Raw genomic sequence first — 23494 nt, 5'->3', positions numbered from 1 at the left:
CTCTGACTAGCTAGATTATAAAGGTATGTGCCTGGAAAGCTGTAATATTTTTAATTTAATACAACATTACTAAGAAAATAAAACTATTTTTTAATGTAATTTCTATACCTGTAGAATATAACTCGCGTTTGGTTTTTAATACTTGCAAAGTTAAAGAATTACTCATCTATTCTGGAAATTCACTTCCAACATTTTGTAGGTACACTAGGTTTACTGAAGTAATCTTTCTTCTTTTTCTTCTTATTTTCTTTGGTACTGGAGACTGAAACCAGGGATGCCATACCATTTAGCTACATCCTTAGCCCTTTGTATTTTTTGAGACCGTGTCTTGCTAAGTTGCTTAGGACCTCTGTAAATTGCTGAGGTTTGCCTCATACTTGTGATTCTCTTGTCTTGGCCTCCTGAACAGGTGGGATTACAGGTGTGCTAAACCATGCCCACCTTACTGCAGTAATTTTTTGAAAACAATTTATATGTAGGTTGTATTTTTATGCTATGTTCTCCAGATAGATCCATTTCTCTTACTCCTCTTTAGTTTTATCATTCTCAACTTGTTTTTTCTATGTTTGTCTTCTGTCCTACAGATTTTAATTTCATCACTACTTTGTTGCTTCTCATTATGCTTTTCTTTTATTGAGGTGAAATTCACATTTTAAGATGGTTAAACTGAAATAAAAAATTAAGTGTGCAATTCAGTGGCATTTAGAGATTCTCAATGCTATGTAAACATATCACTAGTTCTAAACATTTCCATTATTCCAAAAAAAAAAAAAAAACTCATAGGCCATTATGGTGGTCTTTAAAAATTTGGGGTAAATTTTTAAATAGTGGTTCTCTACCACTGAGCTATATTCCCAGGCATGTCAATTTTTTATTTTGAGTAAGGGGCTAACTATATTGCTGAGGCTGATCTTAAAATTGCCATCTTCCAGCCTCAGTCTCTTGAGTCGAAGAAATTATAGGCATGTACTACTATATCTGGCTAAGTCTAACTTAACCCATTTCAGTACACTAATAAACTAATCTCCAGGAAAGTAAAGGTTTAATCTTCGTATTTTATGGTCTGCAACATAATATATATTCAATTAATATTTGTTGAATTATTCTCAAGGGAAAAAGTGCATAGCTTTTGAATTTGACATCCTTCTATTCAAAAAGCTAAGTATCAGCAGGGTGCAATGGCACACCCATATAATCCCAGCAGCTCAGGAGGCTGGGACAGAAGGATTAGGAGTTCAAAGCCAGCCTCAGCAAAAGTGAGGCACTAAGCAACTCACTGAGACCCTGTCTCTAAATAAAATATAACATAGGGCTGGGGATATGGCTTAGTGGTTGAGTGCTCCTGAGTTCAATCCCCAATAACCCCCACACCCACAAAAAACAAACAAACCCCCACAAAAATGTAATTATCATGAAAGAGGGCATTTTAAGGGGCCAATAAAATATTAAAATTTATGAATAAGACATTGTGATAGAGCAAACTAAAATTTTTATTCCCAAAATTATTTCCTTGATCATGTTGCAAAATTAGGCATAGATTTCTCATTGTTGACTGCTAATATTCCTTAATGCATTAGTACATCTTATGTTTTCCTGTGTGTTCTTTTTCACACACCATCCCATGAATATTTCAGTTTTCAAGATTTCATTACATGGTTACCATCTCTGTGGAGTTTTATTGCTACCTGGGAAAAACCAATCATGCTATATCTTGTAAAGACTTCCAATAGAGCACATATTTGTCATTCATTCATTTATATCTTTCTCCCATGAGGGGACTAGGAGCAAAGGTTGTCATGCTTGTCTGTGTAGTCTTGGTGTCTGTCTTGTATATACATTAATTACTTACTGGATAGTTGAATAAAGTAGCTAGAGAAGAAGAGGTTTTATACTTTGAAGAGTTAGCTATAACAAAGACAAGATTTCTACCACCAAGAAGAAAGAAGACCAAGAAGTTCTGACTCTTTAGTCCTGGGATATGGACATATTTAAGTTCAAATTCTTACAGATAACAATCTCATAATTTATTTACATAAACTTGAGCCCTGTATTTGATGAGGCAGTTGGCACCTGCTTCAGGATTAAACTTAATTTCAAAGTCATAACCTTTGGAATTCTCAGCACTTTTAGGAAGAAGTTTTAATTTTCTAGAGAGTTTGTGATATTCTTCTAATTGTGTTTCAATCTAAGGAAAGAACACAAAAAGAAATGTTAAAAATAAAGTAGCCCTATTTCATATGGTTTTCAACTGGCATTTCTGCAATTTAATATAAAATGTTATGACTATTTTTAGTAGTTTAGTGATTTAGTAATTTTTAGTAATAAGGGTGGCAACTTAAAAATACATAAAAGATGAAAGGTTTTATTCATACTAAATCTATAGAATAATTTTAAGCCTATAATTAATTGGTAAGTATTATATTACTATTCTTCCATTTACCTGATAAACAATTTAGAATAAGTGTCCATATTTAGATTTTAACTAATACTTACTTTTCCAAACGCTAGACAGAGAAATTATGAAACATAAATAAAAACCTTAGTTTTGTCAATGTACAAATTAAAACATTTAATTTATTCAAAATAAGTGAAATTTAATTATTTAAGTTTCAAAATGCTATCTTAACTGTTTTGATAAAAATATTTTAGTAATGTATGTCACATTTCCTGTCCTCCCTCTTTCCATCGGGGCTTTGTTTAAATTATGTTATCAGAAAGTTCTCCCTTCTAATGTAGACCCCATGGTTTTTCTCAAACCTCACTTCTTTTTTTTTCTATAGCAATCATCATTAACTGACAAAATAAATCGCTCACTTTCACTACTGGAATGTAATCACCATGAAAACAGCTGTATCTACTGTATCTACAACAATGCTTGGCATATAGTAGATGCTTACTATTTGATTGAATAAATAAATTGCAGATTCTAGGCACCTTATTTTTATAGTGCTTTCTCCATTTAATATGTACTTGGTTTTTAATAACTATTAAATATTCATAAAGTTTGAGTAAAGAAATGCAATGGCAAATAATTTTTAATTTCAAAGAAAGCATTAGATCTCAAAGCAATACTACTTGTATATTAAGATTTTTCTAATAATCAATTAGGAAATCGTTTCTATTTCTTTACTATAATATACTGGCTCTCTTGGAATCATTAAAGTATGTAGTTCTATTTGTCCTTATGCTAAATGATGCTGGGAGTAGTTTCTTCTGTTCTTTTCTTCAAACTGTACAGAAAGCAAATATGTGACACATGTGTCTCTAGTTTCTCTTTCCCACATCAATTCCCACAGCAAAATTTTATTACACTCTTTCCTGATGAATATAGATTTAGTACAATGTCCATCTCAGCAAAGAACTCCAGAAGGCTAATACCAGAGTTGAGATGTGAAACAAAAATTAGTCCCAGAGTGGGATGATAAATGAATGAAATGTTCATACTGATCTTTTGTGTACTGCCACCATCCTTTAATATCTCTCTTAACTAATTCTTAGGAATCCACTTCTCTAAGTTTTGTTTGCACTGTCCATGGCCTTGCTCTGGCTCATCCCCAGTCTACTGCTTTCCCAATTCCTCATTTTTTTTCCTCCATTCAGCCTAGTCATCCAACTACTAATTGTAGTTTATTAAACTTAGATTTCACCTAGATCAGAAATTCATAACTTCCCTTTATTGTACAGTGCTGGTGAAATAAGGTATAGTGAAGTAATTGATTTCAGATACACTGATTAAGTCTAACCATTTTCAATTTCCTGAAGAAGCAAATGGAGACTATGGGAGGTTAGATGACATGACAAGGTCACATAGGTGGGTAGTGGCAAATCCAGCGCTAAACCCAAGGTTTATGAAATTCTAGGCTAGGTTTGAAGACTTTGTCTTACCACCAGAGGCCATCTTCCTTTCCTTCTCTTTGTTGGGATTGAACCCACAGACTCACATAAGGTAAGCATTCTATCACTGAGCTACTACTCCAACATCTATTTCCTATGAATTTCCCTTTTTCTCCTTGATAAACAACTGTTGAGTTTACCTAGCAATGTCAGGAAGAAGAAAGGAAACAGATGGCTAAGGAAAGAGCAGAATTATGTAAAACATGGTAAAGAAACAAGGTAAAGCTTTGTTAATATTGAACTGTCCATTTCATATTGAGATTCATATATATCGGTATGTAAAATTCACACTTTCCATAAATCAGTTAAAATCTGAATGTTCAAGAAATTATCTGCAGGCTGAGGATGTAGCTCAGTGATAAAGCCCTTGAGAGGCACTGGGTTTGAACCTCACCACTGCAAACAATAAAACAAAACAAAAACAAAAACAAAAAAACCCAAATCTCTTTGATTATGTCTATAATGCTGTTTATAAATGTGACCAGGAATAGAAACTAGTATTTCCCCCTTAGGGAAAACTAAGTTGCTGTGTTTTAACAATTTTTTTCATGTGATGAATGTGTAATAAATACTGGCTAGGGTTGTAGCCAACTGGTGGAGCGCTTGCCTCACACATATGAGGCATTGGATTCAATCTTCCGCACCACATAAAAATAAACAAACAAAATAAAAATATTGTGTTCAACTATAACTAAAAACATTTTTTAAAAAACTGTAATAAGAAAATTATTAGAGGTTATAAGATAAAAAAATCATTATTTTGGAACAAAAATCAAATGATAAATTTTTCTCATTGAGGTTTAGATTTTCAAACTAAATCTACCAATAAGCAAACATTATAAATGAAAATTAAAGAATGAAAAACTTTAAAGAAAAAATGTGAGTCTGAAACACTCTACTCTCTATTTTTCTCCATTAAATAAAAAAAAAGCCTTTTAAACACTTTTTTACAAAAAAAAAGATAACTGGAACTAATAGGCTATAAGCAAGAGTAGAGAATGCATGAAAATTAAGTGTCAGGAATAATGAAGACTGCCTACAAAAATAAGAGTAACTTTTCATTACCTAGAAATTCATATGGCCAGAAAGTCTACTTTATCAACAATGTTGGCTAAAGTATTAAAGTATTATCTATAAAATTAAGCTTAGGCTAAGTAATTTGGTTTTTTATGCTGAAGTCTAAACCCATATATACAATAATTTATTATGTCCTGGATGCCGCATATAAACAATACCTCTATCCCCACTCCTGACTTATTTCATATTTCTCTTCTATTCCCAAGTGAGTGGTACTATTACCCAACTGTGCAAGCTAGACACATGGATGCTCCCCTTCTCCTTCATTTTCTCATTTACTGTACCTCCTAAGTAGCTAGAATCCACTCACTTCTTAGAATCCCTATTAGCATTACCTAAATTTAGCTTGTAATTTCTCCCTAGATTACTGATACAGATCCTTATTTAACTGTTTTGCTCCCTTGAAACACATTTTTCATATTGCCAAAAATAACACTTTTCTGAAGAGGTGATTATACTTCTGTATAATTTTTAAGTTCTGAGAGTTTTCAGGTCTTATAAGCTACAAGAAAAGTTTGGTCTTTTAAACTACTAGAAAAGGTTGTACATTAGGCTGCTTAGTCTGAGTTTTCCCATATATTCCTTTTTTGCTAATTCAAGCACAAAAGAGTTGCCATGTTAACTCTTTCTTATATTTCCTAATTCAATTTGAAGTGTTATCTCTTAAAGGAAGCCTTTTCTAAAAACCTTCTCATCCATTTCCCCACATCATGCACACTAAATCTGGGTTAGTTATACTATATGCTTCCTTAACACTTTGTGCAAATATCTATTAGAATTTGATCTCACAATAGAAAATATAAGGAGATTCCTTTCTTCCTTTTTGGCAGAACTGCACTGGGGATTGAGCCCAGGGGAACCCTACCACTGACCTACATGGCCAGTTATCTTTGTTTTTTGTTTTGGAACACTGTCTTGCTAAATTGCTGAGGCTAGACTCAAACTTTTGTTATCTCTGCCTCAGCCTTCTGAGAGGCTGGGGTTATGGGTATTTGCCACTATGCTGGGCTAGGTCAGATGTTTCTTGATGGAAGAGTCTTTACATTTTTATCTTTATTTCCCCTATTCTCAGCAGAGTAAGTGGCACACAGTGGCTGTTACAGAACTGTATGAAGAGTGAATAGGTAGATGAAGAGAGATTCATTTCTTCCTCTTCAGATGGGATTTATGAAAATTATTTCATGGTCTTAAGAGAGACTATTTCATTTATTTCTTTGTTCCCTGTAATAAAATACAGTATACCTTAAATATGACTGTGAGAAAGTGTTACTGAATTGACATGAAAGTAATGAGTATTTTAGTCATGCTAAATGTCAATGTTAGACAATTTTACCTCTTTAGCCAACTTAGTCTACCCTCCAAGTTCTTCTTAATTGGAACAGACCTTTAAAAAGGTCAACTCTGATGAGTTGCTACCAAAAATGGTACGACTTACCGCCTCTTTTCCTCTGGCATACTTTAACTCTTCATTCCATAACTGCTGTTGTTCAGCTTCCAGCTCCTTGGTTAATTTATTAATGGTCTGCTGCAATTCATTTTTTTTCATGATTTATTCTCTCTATGTCTGCAACTGAGTACTTCTGGTTATCAACAACATTCAGTAGATGTGCATTCTCCTGTTTTATTGTTTCACATTCTAGTTCTGAATTGGGAAAAAAAAAACAAACTTTTAACTACTTCAATTACTATAAGAAAACTGATGCCATTATTTAACAGGACTAATGTCTAACTATCCAAGTTGTGTATATACATATTTCTTCTTCTTTTGGCTAATTTAGGTCTCACTTTGCTAATAACATTCTTAGAAATAATACAGTTAAAATTCTGTTAGTGTCTTATTTCTCTATTGTCTTACTATGGCTTTCAGAATGTAGTATATGAAAAAAACTGTAACCTAATACATAATAATTACAATTAAGAATATTTGTACTTAGGAGGGGTAAGAGGGGTAGTCTGTTTCTGTTAATATTCATTTAAATGCTTTTAATAGATGGCTTTTTAAGAAAAATTCAACTTTATTTTTTTTTATTTATTTGTATGCACTGTTGAGAATCAGACCCAGTACCTCACACATGCTAGGCAAGCACTCTATCACAGAGCCACAACTCCAGGCCCAATAGATGACTCTTCAAATAGCAAGAAAAACCACATCCACAAATATAAAAACTTTATTTCACATAAAATAAAGTTTTTAGGGCTAGGGTTCTGGGTTAGTGGTAGCACGCTTGCTTAGCCTACCATGTGTGAGGCACTGGGTTTTATTCTCAGCACTGCATATAAATAAATAAATAAATAGATAGATAGATAAATAAATGGTCCATGAATATCTAAAATATATTTAAAAAGATAAAAGTTTTAATTTAAATAAATCAGTATTTTCCAACATCCTGACTCATGCCTTACACAGATATGATAATATTTTTATAACAGGTTGGGATAAAGGGAAGGAGTTGACTAACTGGGTAAAGAACATCATCTTGAGTGCTGACAGGACCGATATGTCATTTTTTTGTACCAGGAATTAAACCCAGAGTTGTTTAACCACTTACTCATATCCCCAGTTCTTTTTCTTTTTCTTTTTTAAGACAGTGTCTTACTAAGTTCTTGCTAAGTTGCAGGGCTGTGCTAAGTTGCTAAAGCTAGCTTTGAACTTGTGATCTTCCTGCCTCAGCCTCCTGAGCTGTTGGGATTATAGGTGTGTACCCCATGTCTGGCTCAACTTTGTTATAACCTATCTGTAGCCCAAGCCCAATATTTGGGAAACTTCTCATCTGAACTTAAAATAAATTAATGTTGATTTAGGAAAAACTTTATGTATTTATCACAAATACCTGTTCAAAAATATGTTTAGAGTTTAAATATTTCTTTTACAGTCTTGGCTGCAAATGGCTTTAAATAATCAAGAAAGTTAAAATACTCCCAAGAATTAAGACATCTTAGGTTAATTGTTAAAAAAATAATCTCTCAAACTAAACCACTTTGAAATGACAAATGGTAGCTGAAGTATTACTCTTTTATCTATTCAGTTTGCAACTTTTCGGAAAAAGTTTTTGTAAGTAGGAAATATGACAATTATCTTAATTATATGCTAATAATGAACAGACGGCATTTATGTTAGAAAGTATTGACTTAATTACATTACAAATATTGTTAGAATAACAAATTAGTTATGGTTCCTTGTCATGATGGAGAACAAACAAAGGATAGTGACTAGTTTAGTTTGTATAGAGCAAATTAAACATATATAATCACAGTCATTTAGAAAAAAAACTGATTTAGCAAATTCTTGGGATAATTACAAGCCTTGACTTGACAGATGATCAATACTCCATAGACTGAGTTAAATCAAAATACCTGAGGATTATCTATATAATTTCTGCATGGTACAGACTCAATTTATAAAGTTCTAAAATAAAATACAAGAAGGCCAATTCCTGAGAAAGTAAATAGGATAATCTTTCATGTATTTACTTTTAAACTGTAGCCCAACAGTTTTGTGATTTGTAGATACCTTCCTTTTCTCTCCTTCTAGATGCTATCAAATATGTGTGCCACAGTATTTGCCAATTTTACAATTAAGATGGATATGTGTTTATGAAAACAAGGATAGGGAGACTCAGGATACAAACAAGGTTTCTTTAGTTGTGCTTTTGCTTCTTGAGAATTGTAGTATTTGCATCTTTTCATCTTATTTTCAGATTTAGCTGCTGAGCTGCTTTTATTTGTAGCAATGGAGAGTAAGACAGAGCACACTGAAACAGGCAGAGATCAAGAGTCTGGCTTATTAATTACAAAGCAGAATCAAAAAAATATAGAATAACACACACACACACACACACACACACACACACACACACACACACCACACACTCATATCTGGCAGCATGTGTTCTTAGGGTGGGTCCCTGTTGACTTTAGAGAGCTTGTGCTTGAAAAAGTGGAGGAGGTTGTATGATGGTGACACAAATATATGAAGTCCTAATCTCTGGAACTTGTAAACATTACTTTATTTGGAAAAGGATTTTTGCAGATGTGATTAAGAATACTGGGACAAGCATATAGCTCTGGATTATGCATGTGGGCTCTAAATATCACAAGCATCCTTGTAACATCAAAGCAGAGGGAGACATCACACAGAAGAAAACACAACATAGTGGCACAAGCATTTAATCCCAGTTCCTTGAGAGGCTGAGGTAGGAGAATAGTAAGTTAAAGGCCAGCCTAGGTAATCTGGCAACTCCATCTCATCATCTTTAAAAAAAAAGACACACATGGAAGGCAATATAAAGATGAAGGACAGGGAAGGCAATATAAAGATAAAGGCAGAGAATCAGAGAATGTAGTGATGTTTATACAAGCTGGGGAACACTGTCCAATACCAAAAGCTGGAGGAGGCAAGGAACAGATTCACCCTAAGTCCTTGGGGGGAGGGTATTGCTATTGGTTTTTGGGACATACAACATCAGTAACTACTATAGACTGAGTAAGTTTTTATTGTTTTAAACTACCAAGTTTGTAGTAATTTGTTACAGCAGCTTCAGAAAACAGAAAAGGCATTGGAAACTTGGTAACCAGCTATAAAAATTTACCATAGAATCAAAATAGATATAGATAACAAAGGTCTTGGCATATATGGGACAATATTCATCTGAATTATTTCTTTCAGCATTAGCTGTGCTTACCTACTCTAGCAATTTCTTCATTGAGATTATTTAATTTCTGGTCCAGAATGACTGAATGAGACTCCAAATTGCTCATGTATGCCTGATATTTCTGAACATTGGCTTGTAAGGAAGTTTTCAACTTCCTTAATGACTCTAGACGGTTCTTTAAGAGAAAAGAATATTAAATTAGTTATTTTCATCAATAATCATTCCATAGTTTATTTTAAAAGAAAACAATGTTATTAAATTCATCTTAGAGAAAGTTTAATCAGCATTCCCTTTCATTTTAGGAGGAAAGAAGATTATATTATTATTACCTATATAAGGACATGGACTTTTCAATAAGTCAGTTTAGAATAGTAAAAAACAAAACAAAAATCCCCACAAGGGCCAAAGATAAAAAAAAAACCACAAACATTTAAAATTGTTTATATTATAGAACAGCCTGGGTGCTTCATTAGTAATACACAAAAAAGTTAAAATATCAGTATTTTAATTTAGTCTTTAGAAAACACTTAGGATAATATGTAAGCCAGATATATAACTATTCCTTTTTATAGTAACTATAAAACTCAGGGCTTCTTGTTAATATTGTTCCTTGGAGATATATACCATGGGGACTTCAAAAGCTATTTCTGGTCTTATGTAAAAAGGTAGAAATCTTTCATCATATTCTGAAGACCATTAGTCAAAGACTGATAGATCCCAAGGGAAAAAAAAACTCCATAGATACCAAACATGTTTTCAATGGGAATTTATTCTATATAATACTTAACTTTTAAGACGCTTACTTTGTTAGCTCATTCAAAAAAATTTTGATAAAAACAGCCAGTATTCTCTAAGGAGACCAAGAATCTATAAGACCTCTCAAGGAAGTACATAAACACATTTTCTAACCGGCTCTTCTTCTCTCTCTTGTTCCAATATTGCAATCTGTTCATTCAATGCTTTGTTTTTTGTTGCTAATGATTCCAGCTTGGAAGCATCTACATTATATAAATCCTCTGGAGACAAAACCCAAAAAATTTCATAAGACTCGGGCCACAATATTTTTTGCCTTCTATCCCTCTGGTCGAATTACAAAGTTTTGCCCAGACTGGCCCTACACTTATGATCCTCCTGCTTCAGCCTCTGGTTAGCTCTACTGGACAAGTTGTAGATGAACACAATATCCTTATTTTATTTTTTTTTATGTGGGTGCTGAGGATCGAACCCAGTACCTCACATATGCTACACAAGTGCTCTACCACAATCCCAGCCCTGCACTATACTTTCTATTCCCCATACCCTACTTGATTTTTCTCCATAGCACTAATCAGCGCTTGATTTATAGTTGTTTATTTATTACTTCTCTTTCTATTAGAATGTAAGTTTATAAGGGCAAGGATTCTTTTAATCTCATATTTATTACTGTATCCCCAGTGTCTAAATGATACCTAACACATACTAGATATACAACAAAAATTTGAATTGGTAAATGAATTAATTTATATGCTTAATTACATACATAAATATAAAGTAACTCACTAGATGCATTTTGTATTAGATTACTAGGAACTTTTCTCTCTTAAAAAAAGTGTTATTTATCTTGCTTTCTTTCTCATGTGGTAAAGCTAAAATTGACCTGGTTACTCTTCAGGAATATACATCCGCAGAACATCAGGGAATGTTTTTTTTTTTTTTTTTTTTTTTTTTTTTTTTTACATTTCATGCCATGAGAGGCGAGGTGATATTATCCTGTTTTGATTGACTCAATTGTTTTTGAAGGAACAGCTTCATATATCTTAATCTATTTTACTTTTCTCTGACATTTTATATACAAAGTAAATCTAACTTAAGGAACAATATAAAATAATGTCCCTGGATCATTTTAGAGTTAGCCAGTAATATTGGGCTGTCACCAGATTACACTGAATACAAACATATTTCTTTATTTAGAAATACAATAATCTGTTAACTTTCTATGAATTTAAAATGAGACTTTAGGTCTTTTGACTAATTGGTGCTTTAAGTTTTCAAATAGTAAAGCAAAGACATAAGAGGGATACTATCCCCTTAGAGAAATAACATTTATTAATTACTTTCAATGCTGCTGGTTGTGTTTGGTATTATACTGCCATCTAATCCTGCAAAACTTTGTCATTGTGATGAAGATTTTTGTTGAGTTCACAGTCACTAAGCAACTTTAGGACTGACATCAACACCAGTATTCTGTAGTCCAGTACTACTTTTCTCCACCAAAGAAAAAATCTGCAGGCATCTGTATGCATTTAAAGTACAGAGCTCTTATGAACATTAGATATGGCAAAATAAACTATCATACCAAGAACAGAGGTAAATGACTGAAGGCAAGCACACTGGATATGAGAACACTTACTCAGCTTTGACTGCAACTCTGCATTCATCTCTTCAAAGCTGTCAGCACCATTCATGAAATGCTCATAGCATTTTATGGTGTAGTCCAAAAATAACTGATTGGGTAAAGCAGATTTTAAAAACAAAGCCATGATTCTGTTAGTTTGTTGCACATTTCTAAGTAAAAATTTGTTTTGCATAAAAAAGAAGTCAGAAACACTAAGTAATTATATAAATTTGTATGATTAAGAGACAGAAACCTATACACTGTACATACTCAGCATGCTACTTCTAAATGTAGTATTAGATTACTAGGAACTTTCCTCTCTTAAAAAAAATTGGTCATTTATCTTGTTTCCTTTCTCATGTGGTAAAGCTGAAATTGACCTGGTTACTCTTCAGGAATGTACATCCACAGCAGAACATAAGGGAATGTTTTTTTACATTTCATGTCATGACTGGCCAGGTATAAATAAGAAGTATAAATATTTATTTCCTTCTTTAAAATATCTTCAGAATTTTAAGCTCAAAAACAAGGAAACTTGCTATAATTACATTGCAACTTCCAGCTCAAAAACAGCGTGGTAAGTAGAGATCTAAACGGTAGAACATCAAAATTTTTAATATTTATCCAAGAGAAAGTAACACTCTATTTTGTAGTCATTGGGCATTTTGGTTCCTGAGAATGAGTATTTTTATTAGAAGGCAAAGCTATTCCCTTTGTGCTATTTCTTTGCTTAAAAGCAATTTTCTCATTACTTGGTTGCTATGGAAGGAGTACCTTAAATAGGCAGTACAAGTATTCCTATAACTGGATAGACTTACCACTGATGATAAAATAATATATTTTCATTCTACTTCAAATCAGTCTCTTGTGTTTTTTAGTAATAATGAATCAGTTTCCCTAAGCTTGTTCAATTTTAATCTTACAGATTTAAAAAAAATTGAATTTACAGGTACACAAAGCTGAGGATCAGAATCTGGTGAATTTAATACAGTGAAAACTCTTTATAATTAAAAATAGCACTTTATAGATTCCAAAGGGTTTTTCTATATTTAATCATTTGAAATAATAGCTCTGATGGAAATAATAACTTTTAATGGTTTAAACATTTTGGATGAATGTCAAGAAATTTAATAGTTAATAGGTGTTAATTATATTTGGGTGAAACTGAGGAACAACTAAATGTAGTTGAGCACATATGTTGCAATGTGGGAGAACTCTCTCTAGGGTAAGATCAAAGGCTTTCCAGAAGCAGTTCCAGCTGGGATCACTGCTGATGTAGTAAAGGACATGCATATTCTTGCTCAAAAAATGGGCAGTAATACCACATTAGGTGATATATCACTGAACTATTGACCAGGCAGTAATAAAAGATGAGAATGGAATTATTTCCACTCTCTTTTCATGATAAAGGTTTCAAAGATTGAAGGATAAAATTAGAGATAGAAAGCTTTTCTTCTAGGAGCCCATGTAGTAATTGATCTTTTATGTATGCTGGGAACACAAGTGCATAATCTCAACATTTAAAAGTTATTCCTTGGATCTAGTATTTATTCCATTTAGATATATAGACTGGCATATTTTAGGAAATGGGGGAGGGGAGGCTTGTCACACAGCTTAGGTTCCAGTAAAGTATATAGTTGTATAAAAAAAGTATATAGTTCTATATAAAGTCCATGGTAACTCTAAGTGACAATATGCCTAAACTAAAAAGTCAGAACAAAATAAAGAACCTATCTGTAATATTCTAAGATTCAATTTGTTATCCTTTGTATTAACAAATACATTAAAATATCATTAATATTTTCATTCTATAAGAGGAGGAAAATAAATCTTATATAACATAAAACATCTTACCTTATTATGCATAATTCCATCTTCAGTTTCTTCTCCCCATGGCTGTCCATCATCAAATAAAGGTGAGCTTTCTTTCATGGCAGTATGTATCTAGTTAGCAAATAAACAGCATAGTAAGTTGATTATCTAGATGTGAAAAACATGGCTTTCATCTTTGTAAATTTTTAGGGTAGGGTGGTTCTGGGGATTGAACCCAGAGGCTCTTTACCATGAAACTATATTTCTAGTCCATTTTATTTTTTTAAGATAGGATCCCATGAAGTTACTTAGGGTCTCATGGAGTTCCTAAGGCAGGCCTCAAACTTGTGATCCTCATGCCTGAGCCTCTTGAGCTGCTGGAATTACAGATGTGCTCTAATGTCCCTGGCTCAATTTTTTAATAGTTTTTTTTTTGTAGGTGGACACAATACCTTTCATTTTATTTTTATGTGGTACCAGGTATAAAACCCAGTGCCTCATATATACTAAACAAGTGTTCTACCATTAATTCACCACCTTGGCCCCTGAAATTTGTTTTTTAGTGTCATTTTTAGAAGCTTTTAATTGCATGACTGAAAGTTTGTTTTCCTGGGATGTTATATTGAATCTTAAAACACAACACGATCCTTGAAATTTTAGTTAAAAAAAATCCCTTAAAAAATTGGAAAGAAGTCCTCCATATTTAGTTCTTCTTCATAGAGAAAAACATGTGACCCTTATACAGCTATTAAGCTATTGAGAATATACACATTTTAATGTAACCCTAAGAATCCATTTCAGAACTGCCATAGAAAAGATGAACTAATACTTATTTCTTTTGAGTTCAATTTTGGTAAATCTCATGTATAAATATGAACTTTAAATTGAATTTTACAAAATAAAATTACAGAAACACTAAAATTATTAAAATTTGAAAGTAATAAATGAAAGTGGTTTTTGGTGGGAAATTTTCTTTTCCTGGGACTTATATACAGGATTTTGGAAAGACACTGTTCTTAGCCCAGAGTTGCCTGTCCTTCTACCCTTTCCCTAATTTCAAAGCACTGAAGACTTTCTGTATGTCTAGGGTGGATGCAGGGAGCTCTATCAATTCATTCTTTGTCTTGTCTTTCATTGACAGGGCCTAAGGTGACAGTCTGGTTTAATGAAGTCTGAGAGACATGTATGATAGAGCCCAAGAAAACAACTGAAGTTTCTACCTTGTCATCAGGATAAAGAAGTTCCTGTTGGCTTGTCAAATGCCCTTGTGAAAACTGTTGCTACTCTGCAAGGTTCAAGGAGAGCCATACACAGAGACAGACAGATTCTCCAAGATCTATAGAAGCCTCAATTTCAAGGACTGAGAGTTTTAAAATGAGAAGATTTGGTTGAAATAGTTGGAACTTGAAATTGTACAGAGATAAAAAGGAATATAGCTAGGCATGATGGTACACACCTGTAATCTCAGCAATTTGGGAGAATAAAGGAGAATAATTATGAAATCCAAGGCCAGCATAGGCAACTTAGTGAGACCCTATCTCTAAATAAAAAATAAAACAGCTGGGATGTGACCCAGTGCTAACGCATAACATTTTATGGTTTAATAGAAATTTTCATAAGTTCAAGTTCAGTCTCCAGTACAGCAAATATACTAGAGGAAATTTTTTCAGCTAAAGGTTACATTTTTTCAAATACTACTACTTCTCAAGATTGTGACACTTCAGGCAGAAAGAATGCAGAGGGATATGAGACAAATCAGGCTCTGCCCCCTTGATCATTAAACAAAGGCTACCAGGGAACTCTAGGGACACATACAACCCTCCTATTCATGGACATCAGTAGAGGAGATTGGGGACTTTCTAAACTACAGCCACTCAAACTGATTATGTGCCAAGCTCTGAAAGGAGGCATAGAGAGAAGGAAAGAAGAAACCAAACGTTATGAAATATTAACAAGCAATTTGAGAGTGTAGCAAAAGAATAATAAACAATGAACAAACAGAGGCTATTAGGAAACCAGGTCAAGAGGAAAAGCATACTCTCTATAGATACTGCAAAAGCATACAACAATCTTTACCCATTCCTGATTAAAGCAGATGAACTTCAACATGAAAAACATTATCTCAATCTTAATACATTAAAACTAAATAATAAAACTGAAGGAGCAAAAGAGATAGGAAAACAGAGATTGACTACTTTTCCATGTGATGAGGCTGAATATTGTCAAGATAGAAATCCCCTCCCCCCAATACATCTATGAATTCAATGTGATGTCAATGGGGAGCAAAAGCAAAATGGCTTTAAAAGTGAGGATCTTAGAATAGCTAGATAACTTGTGAAAAGCAATAAAAATCTGCCTCTACTACATAAAATATGTTAGAAAGCAAAGCAATTAGAAAGCTCATGTTGCAGCATTAGGAGAAAAGAAAAACGGATCTAAAAATATATTAAGAACAGTTCCAAATTGTTGGGAAACAATAGGTTACTCAGTAAATGTTACTAAGATATGTGAGTGAGTTATTCAAAAAAATGCTTTCTCTTTCTTAAGCTAAAATAAATTTCAGAGGGATAAAGGTTTCAAACAACACAAAGCTGGGTGCACTGGCATACACCTGGAGTGTAGCTATCTGGGAGGCTGATCACATGAGCTCTGGATTTTGAGACAAGACTGGGCAACACAGTGAGACCTTGTCTCAAAAAAAAAAGAAAAAAAAACACAACCACCAAAAAACAAAAAAAGAAGAAAAACACAAAGAAGCCATAAAAGTACTAGGAAAAATAACTGGAGGCATTAAAACTACCAAACAAACAAACAAACAAACAAAAAACCAACAAAAAAACACCAGGGAATAAAGGAGGCCTTCCCAGGTGTGACTAAAATTTCTAAGAGTAAATGGGAAAGACAATTAGAACAAGAAACCTATAGTGTCTCATGGATTCTATGTTGCTGCAGTGTTCAATTTTATCACATTGAGAAAAGCAAAATAAGAAAAAGGGGATTCCAACCTAAATAATGGGCTTGGAGGCATCTCAAGAGATCTCTTTTTCTAGCTGGATGCAGTGTCTATAATCCCAGCAACTCAGGAGGCTGAGGTGGGAGGATCACAAAATTGAGTTCAGCCTGGGCAATTTATCAAGACTGTTTCAAAATAAGTTATTAAAAAGGGCTGAGAATGAAGCTCAGTGCTCCAATGATTGTCTGGAATATGTGAGGCCCTAGATGGACATCCTAGTACTGTCCAAAAAAGAGGTCTCTCTCCGACCAGTCACAGCAGTTCCTGTACATCTGAAGATGTTATCTCACAACCACATAACAAAATCCTAAAATGCTTAGGCAAATAAGGTTGAAGTATTCCAGTGCTAATAAGGATATCTGATAGCAAGAATGCAGAGGTGATTACCATGTCCATGGGGTATGTGAGACAAGTTAAATGTATAAATGTTATATATAAAGTCCTATTAATAGACGCTGGTATTGGATATATATATTTCTTTCTTTTTTTTTTTTTTTGACAACTGCTGATGCTCCATGTACTAGCATGGTTTTGGGTCAAAATCCATCCACCTACTGCCTACTTACATTTACTTAAGGGCTTTTGATGACCAAGAAAATGTCAGGGGGCCATACTGGTTTTAAGAATTCTATTGCTAAGTAGGACAGGAAACTCAGAAGCTACAAAAGGAAGAGACTACATTAGACTAGATGAAAATTCATAATTCAGAATAGTCAAAACATAGTACATAATATCAAAAGGAAAAACCAGGGCATAATATAGACAGGGCTAATTTCTTTATATGTTACTATTAATTTTTTTTAGTGCTAGGGATGGAAGCCAGGGTCTCATGTATGCTAGGCAAGTGGTCTACCACTGAGCTATACTTTCAGCCCTAAATGAATTATTTTTAAACTAGACAATGGCAATCTTGGGTTGGATATAGCTCAATGATAGACTGTTTACCTAATAATCACCTGGAATTGATCCCTAACACAGTTAAAACAAATGACAACAAAAAAAAAACAAATAAAATAGTACAAAATGCAAATGTGAAAATATTATTTATCCTTTTTTTTTTGCTTGTTATGTTGCCAACTATTAAAAACAATGCAGCTGGGAGTATAGATTAGTTGCAGAGTGCTTGCCTAGAGTGTGTGAGGTTTTGATTTGTTTAATCTTGACAATTGTCTGTATGGAGGAACCCTAAAAAGGGAAATTAAAGGAATAGCTGGGTATAGTGGGAAGAACTTGTAGTCCCAGCTTCTTTGCCAAAATGAACTTTATCTCCCTCAGCTATAGTCTCAGGAACTTAAATGTACTTTGAAAAATGAAAATTTTGAAGCAGACTTGAGATAAGTGGCAAAAGCAAGATAGGAGAGAAATAGAACTACCTTTTAGAGAAAAAACCCAAACTTTCCTATGTGTACATTTAAAAGGTAAAACCAAATACCTTGATGCAGTCTATTAGCCAAACTAAGGCTGCTACAATGTGAGGCCAGGTATGACGGGCTCCCACTGTGCACATGGAACTTTTGGATAGTGCAAAAGTGCTGGGAGCCATCAGCCAAGTAGGTATGACAAATTCCTTGCCAGCTTACTCCCATGCTGTCTAGTGGAAGGACTTCTGAAAGGTGACCTTGCTCAAGGACCAGGGCAGGATCCGTGTTTAGGGTGTTCCCCCTTTAGAATAGGGCGGTTTAGCATAATAGGAGATTAGGGTGTTCCCCCTTTAGAATAGGGCAGTTTAGCATAATAGGAGATTAGGGTGTTCCCCCTTTAGAATAGGGCGTATCCTGCTGCTGAGTTCCTCTTGAGTGCTTAGGGTCAGACAGTATATTTTTGGGAGACAGAATCCCAGTGGAGCATGGATTTTGGCAGAGAGTGATTTGGGAGAAGTGGATTTGGGCAGAGAACGTGGATTCCCCCAGAACGTGTTTGTAGACGGCCGGTGTGAATTCGGGAATAAAGAATTGCTGTTTGAATCTACAAGCTGTGTGGAGACTTGTGATTTGTGCCCAGCCAGAGACTGCGGCACAAAAGGATACCTGCAGGGGGAGAAAAAAAAAAGCTTATTTTAATATGGTAAAAATAATGGGCAAATTAAGCAAGATGTTACTTTTTAAAAATTCCCCATATTCCATTATTTTAACTTGTTTAGAAAATATGTTGTTGTTCTGTGCTAGTCATCTATCTCTCCAAAATGATTTTGTGTATTTTTGGTTTCTTCTCTGCAGATTAATTTGTATCTATAAACCCTTAATATGTGGAATTTGATTTATAATCAGCATGTTGGAGTCCCATCAAAAGATCTTTTGTTTCCCTAAATTCAATAAACCACCTGTAAGAACTACTCATCCCCAAATCCAACACTGTGCTTACTCTATTTAGCCCTTTCCAAATTCATATTCACTCCATTAGACCTCAATGATGTGGTAACCAGGGCTGGGGTTATGGCTCAGCAGTAGAGCATTTGCTTAGCATGTGCAAGGTGCTGGATTCCATCCTCAGCACTACATAAAAATAAATTAAAATAAATGTATTGTGTTCAACTACAACTAAATAAAATATTTCTTAAAAGAAAAAAACCTGTGGTAACCAGCCTGTACTTTCTACCCCATCACTTCGGCAGTTTAGGGCTTCATGCTCTATCACATGCAGTTCTGTACTAACTTACTGCTATGGTGTGAATGTTGATCTCTCAGAATTCATGGATTGGAAACTTAATCTATAAAGTCAGATGTTAATGATACTCAGAGGTGGGACTTTTGGGAGGTGACTGGCAGCGCCCTCATGAATGGATTAATCCACCTAGAGGAATGTTATTGATGGAGTGGCTTTATTATAAAAGTCAGATCTCTCTGACACATTTGTATTGTTTTGCCATGTGGTACCCTCTTCCATGTCATGATACAGCCCTCACAAGGTGCAGAGCAGATGCTGACACCATGCTTTTGGGTTTTCTAACCTACTAGACCATGAGCTAAATAAATGCCTGTTCTTTATAAGTTACTTTGTTTCAGTATTTGTTATACAGTACAAACACAAAACAGACTAATATATCCACAGTATAATTCCTCTTCTATTCATTCTATATGTACTGTTCACAATAATCATCTTAAACATGTTACTTTTCTAACTCAAACATTAAATTTATTGAATTTGGTTTTTAGGTTCCAATAATTTCCCCAGACTAAGAAATATAATGTACATACCCAAGGTTTTTAAAGATTTTTGGAAACTTTTCTTCAAACTTTGTGTCAGAAAGTTCATATGAAGGGCACAGGAAGCCATAAAGAAAAGTGAAGATCTTCAGGAAGTCTTTAATAGATGGAGCTTGTAGAGATTTTATGCATACACTATATGCATAACCATTTTCTGTAAGAAACTACAATAACTTTTATGAAACATCAAATATTTTGTCATAGTAAAATTTTTGAAAAATATCTAAGAGGAAATTCACAATTATTATTAAATTATAAAATACCTCACAGAGTTGTTGAATACACTGCTGAATGAATGCTTTATTATTAAGTGGTCTTGGGTTCTTGATTTTTTCAGAACTGGAAAATATGTCAGTTTGACTATTCCGGGATACATGTCCACTAGTTCTGGAAACATAGTTTTAAAAGTCAAAGATATTTCTTTCTGTGGTAAAGTCTAAGTTGTTGTTGTTGTTGCTATCATCATCATCATCATCATCATCATTATTATTATTACTTTTAACATTAGCACCAAGCATTAAAATTTAATTTTTAATCTTTATTTACTTAAACAGAATTCTATTATTTAAAGTAGAGAGAGCTGGGCGTGATGGTGCATGCCTGTAAAATCAGTGGCTCAGGAGTCTGTGGCAAGAGGATCCTGAGTTCAAAGCTAGCCTTAGTACAAGTGAGGTACTAAGAAACTTGATGAGACTCTGTCTCTAAATAAAATACAATAGGACTGGGAATGTGCCTCAGTGGTTGAATGCCCCGGGTTCAATTCCCAGTACTAAATAAATAAATAAACAAACAAACAAACAAATAAATAAATAAAGTAGAGAGAATGTAAAATATGAAGTTACAACAGTTAAAAGAAAATTTAGATAGAAAGTAAGGCAGGGGTAAAAATAAACTGATACTTTTCATTAACAACACATACACTCTCCTCTAATGTGTACGGAGTCCACAAGATCTTCTGCACCAACTATTCTGCATGTTTATTCAATAACCCAAGTTCTTATGCTTTTATTTACCCCTCCATAATTGTTCCCTGCAAATCATCATTTACCACTATTTCTTGTGCGAAATCTGCCTTTGGAGATTAAGAGTTAGCAGAAAAACAATATCTGGGCTTTAGAAATGCTCAACAAATGTTAGATCTTATAAATATTTTCATCTACTTCAATCAATCCTCAAAACTGCCTTGTGAGGAGACACTGTTTTTTGTCTCCAGCCATCATGTCTGGCCAGACCTTTTTATTTTGAGAGAGGGCCTTGCTAAGTTATTGAGGTTGGCCTAGAACTTGTGATCTATGATCTACCTCAGCTGGGTGCTGGGATTACAGGCATGTACCACTGTGCCTGGCTCATTTTATCCATGAGTGTATAGTAAAGTTTTCCAGAGGCTGGCTGTAAGATGCAAAATATTCTAATAGACTTCAGAAGCAGATATGAGAATCTACCTATCTTCTATAAAACCACATATTAAAAGGGATTTGCAAAACTGGAAAACAATGTCACTCTTCTCTCTGAAATAGTTTTGTATTTGGAAACATGTATTTTAATATGAAAAAAACATTATTTACTTTACTATGTAAGAGTCTTATTGCTATTTTAAATTGAATTAATATATATATTTTAAAGTCTTCACAGTATTTTAAATGGCTAATACTGATAGATGAAGCCCATACAACAAATGCTCCTTGTAGTTCTCATTAAGAGTATGAAAAAGATGAGACTCAAATGTGGGATTAGTTCCTCACTTTACAATCTATGATTCTATTGTATTTGAGTGCTAGGTATAAAACTTCCAATTATTCACATGTAACAATAAAATAGTAGTCTGAATGGGTTAATTTATCTCTTATTACCATCTAAAGCAGATTTAACCTAAAAAGTTAATAATTTAAAACATTACCTTTTACCAAATATAGAGACTTTTCTTTCAGATGCAGGTTTATTTATACTCAACTTTCCAAAGGCTGGTTTCTCTTTGCTTTAAGAAAAACAGAAAAAAACACTTTAAAATAAATACAAGAAATAATCAACTCAAGAAACTTTTGGAAATATGTTGGAATAAATACCTCCTCCCTATTACCTATAAAATTATTCAAAATCATGGAAAATTTTAGCAGCAACCACAGCTGTTATGGTAGGGATAAGCTAAAAGTATAAATCATAGTACTAAAATATTAAGAAGCAGAACAAAAATCTTATCTACATTATGATTTTATCTTAAAATATGTACATTTACAGATATATAGAAAAAGGCAAAATGTACAAATAGATATATTCAATCACAGGATGAAAGTTACTTTTGAGACTTTTTTTTTCTTTTAAAGCTTACTGTTAGAATGTAGCTGCGTTTCATATACAATATTTGAATTACAGACAAAAAACATTGATGATGGTAACCTTTTCACACCTAATACAATTGCATATCTAAAATCTTTTGATGTAATGTACAACAAAATATTCTGTTAAAGTATTCAGAAGGAAAATAAGTAATTCATATTTCTAAAAGTATAGAAACTCACAGTACGTTAAACCTAAATAATTTAAGAACAGCCCGCAAGTAACTTGTACCTAAGTATTAGAGAAGAATTGATACAGCTCTACAGTGGCTTATAGTGTTCTTCTGTCCACTGCAAGAAAATCAATTATAGAGGAAAAAAATAAAGTTTATGTAGCAAGTTCATTTGGGCACTGTTTTCCCTGTAAATCTTTGAAAAAGTGTTGTTCTGTAGGTTGATATTACATTTTAGCTTATCACCAGAGCAAATAACATTGCTTTGATTTGATGAAGAACTTTGGTAGTTGGAAACATCTCAGTAAATTTAAAGTCACAGCACAAGATCTGCTTAAATAGGAAGCTGTATAATAAAAGAAGATCCCACCATTATGTACAACTCTAATGTACCAATTAAAAATATGAAAAACAATTATAAAAGAGGATTTTGGAATTTAAGAAACACCGGTATCAGGTCTAGTGCCTAGTATTGTTGATCCCAAATTAGGTACCACTGGGAACAGATAGGATTCACTAACACATTACACAGACTACACCTTTATATTAAACATTTTATAATTTCTTTGCCTAAGACAAAAAAAAATACAGATTAGGACCACTGATGGCAGCACTTATGTTTGAGGAGTATGAAGGCCTTGTTTATTCATGTCCTGAGATCTTGACTTTTGCATAGAAAGGCAGCCAGCACCAGCAGTGGAAAATGAACTGCGCTTCATGCTTATGAACTACAATCATGAATTCACTATTAGAAAAATGTTTCAGATTTAGAACAAAAGTAGACTAGGCAATAACTAATATCTTTATCCTCAAATATAAAAGCAACTAGGTTCATTATCAAGATAACTTTTCCCTTTCATGTTCCTGTACACCGAGGTCTTCAAAGAATACCTATTTAAGTTAATTTTAAAATATTCTACACACAGTTTACTCACTGCCTTACCATGTACAGGGGAGTGTGTC

General features: G+C 33.5%; 1 protein-coding gene across 1 annotated transcript in view; it reads right to left on the bottom strand.

Annotated features, from left to right (window-relative positions):
* The window catches only part of LOC143390122 (kinetochore protein NDC80 homolog), a 36914-nt gene extending 13664 nt beyond the window's left edge, over positions 1-23250 (bottom strand). The window contains 13 exon segments of the mRNA XM_076842712.1: positions 2033-2185; positions 6407-6511; positions 6513-6613; positions 9654-9798; positions 10533-10639; positions 12013-12106; positions 13852-13941; positions 18255-18354; positions 19471-19473; positions 20017-20189; positions 20289-20412; positions 21923-22000; positions 23144-23250. Of these exon segments, the coding sequence (XP_076698827.1) occupies positions 2033-2185; positions 6407-6511; positions 6513-6613; positions 9654-9798; positions 10533-10639; positions 12013-12106; positions 13852-13941; positions 18255-18354; positions 19471-19473; positions 20017-20189; positions 20289-20412; positions 21923-22000; positions 23144-23250 (1380 nt within the window).
* Between the last annotated feature and the right edge of the window lie 244 nt (positions 23251-23494).

Source organism: Callospermophilus lateralis, unplaced genomic scaffold (genome assembly GCF_048772815.1).
Source record: "Callospermophilus lateralis isolate mCalLat2 unplaced genomic scaffold, mCalLat2.hap1 Scaffold_89, whole genome shotgun sequence".
Lineage (NCBI taxonomy): Eukaryota > Metazoa > Chordata > Mammalia > Rodentia > Sciuridae > Callospermophilus > Callospermophilus lateralis.
This window is presented reverse-complemented; position numbering and strand designations above follow the sequence as displayed.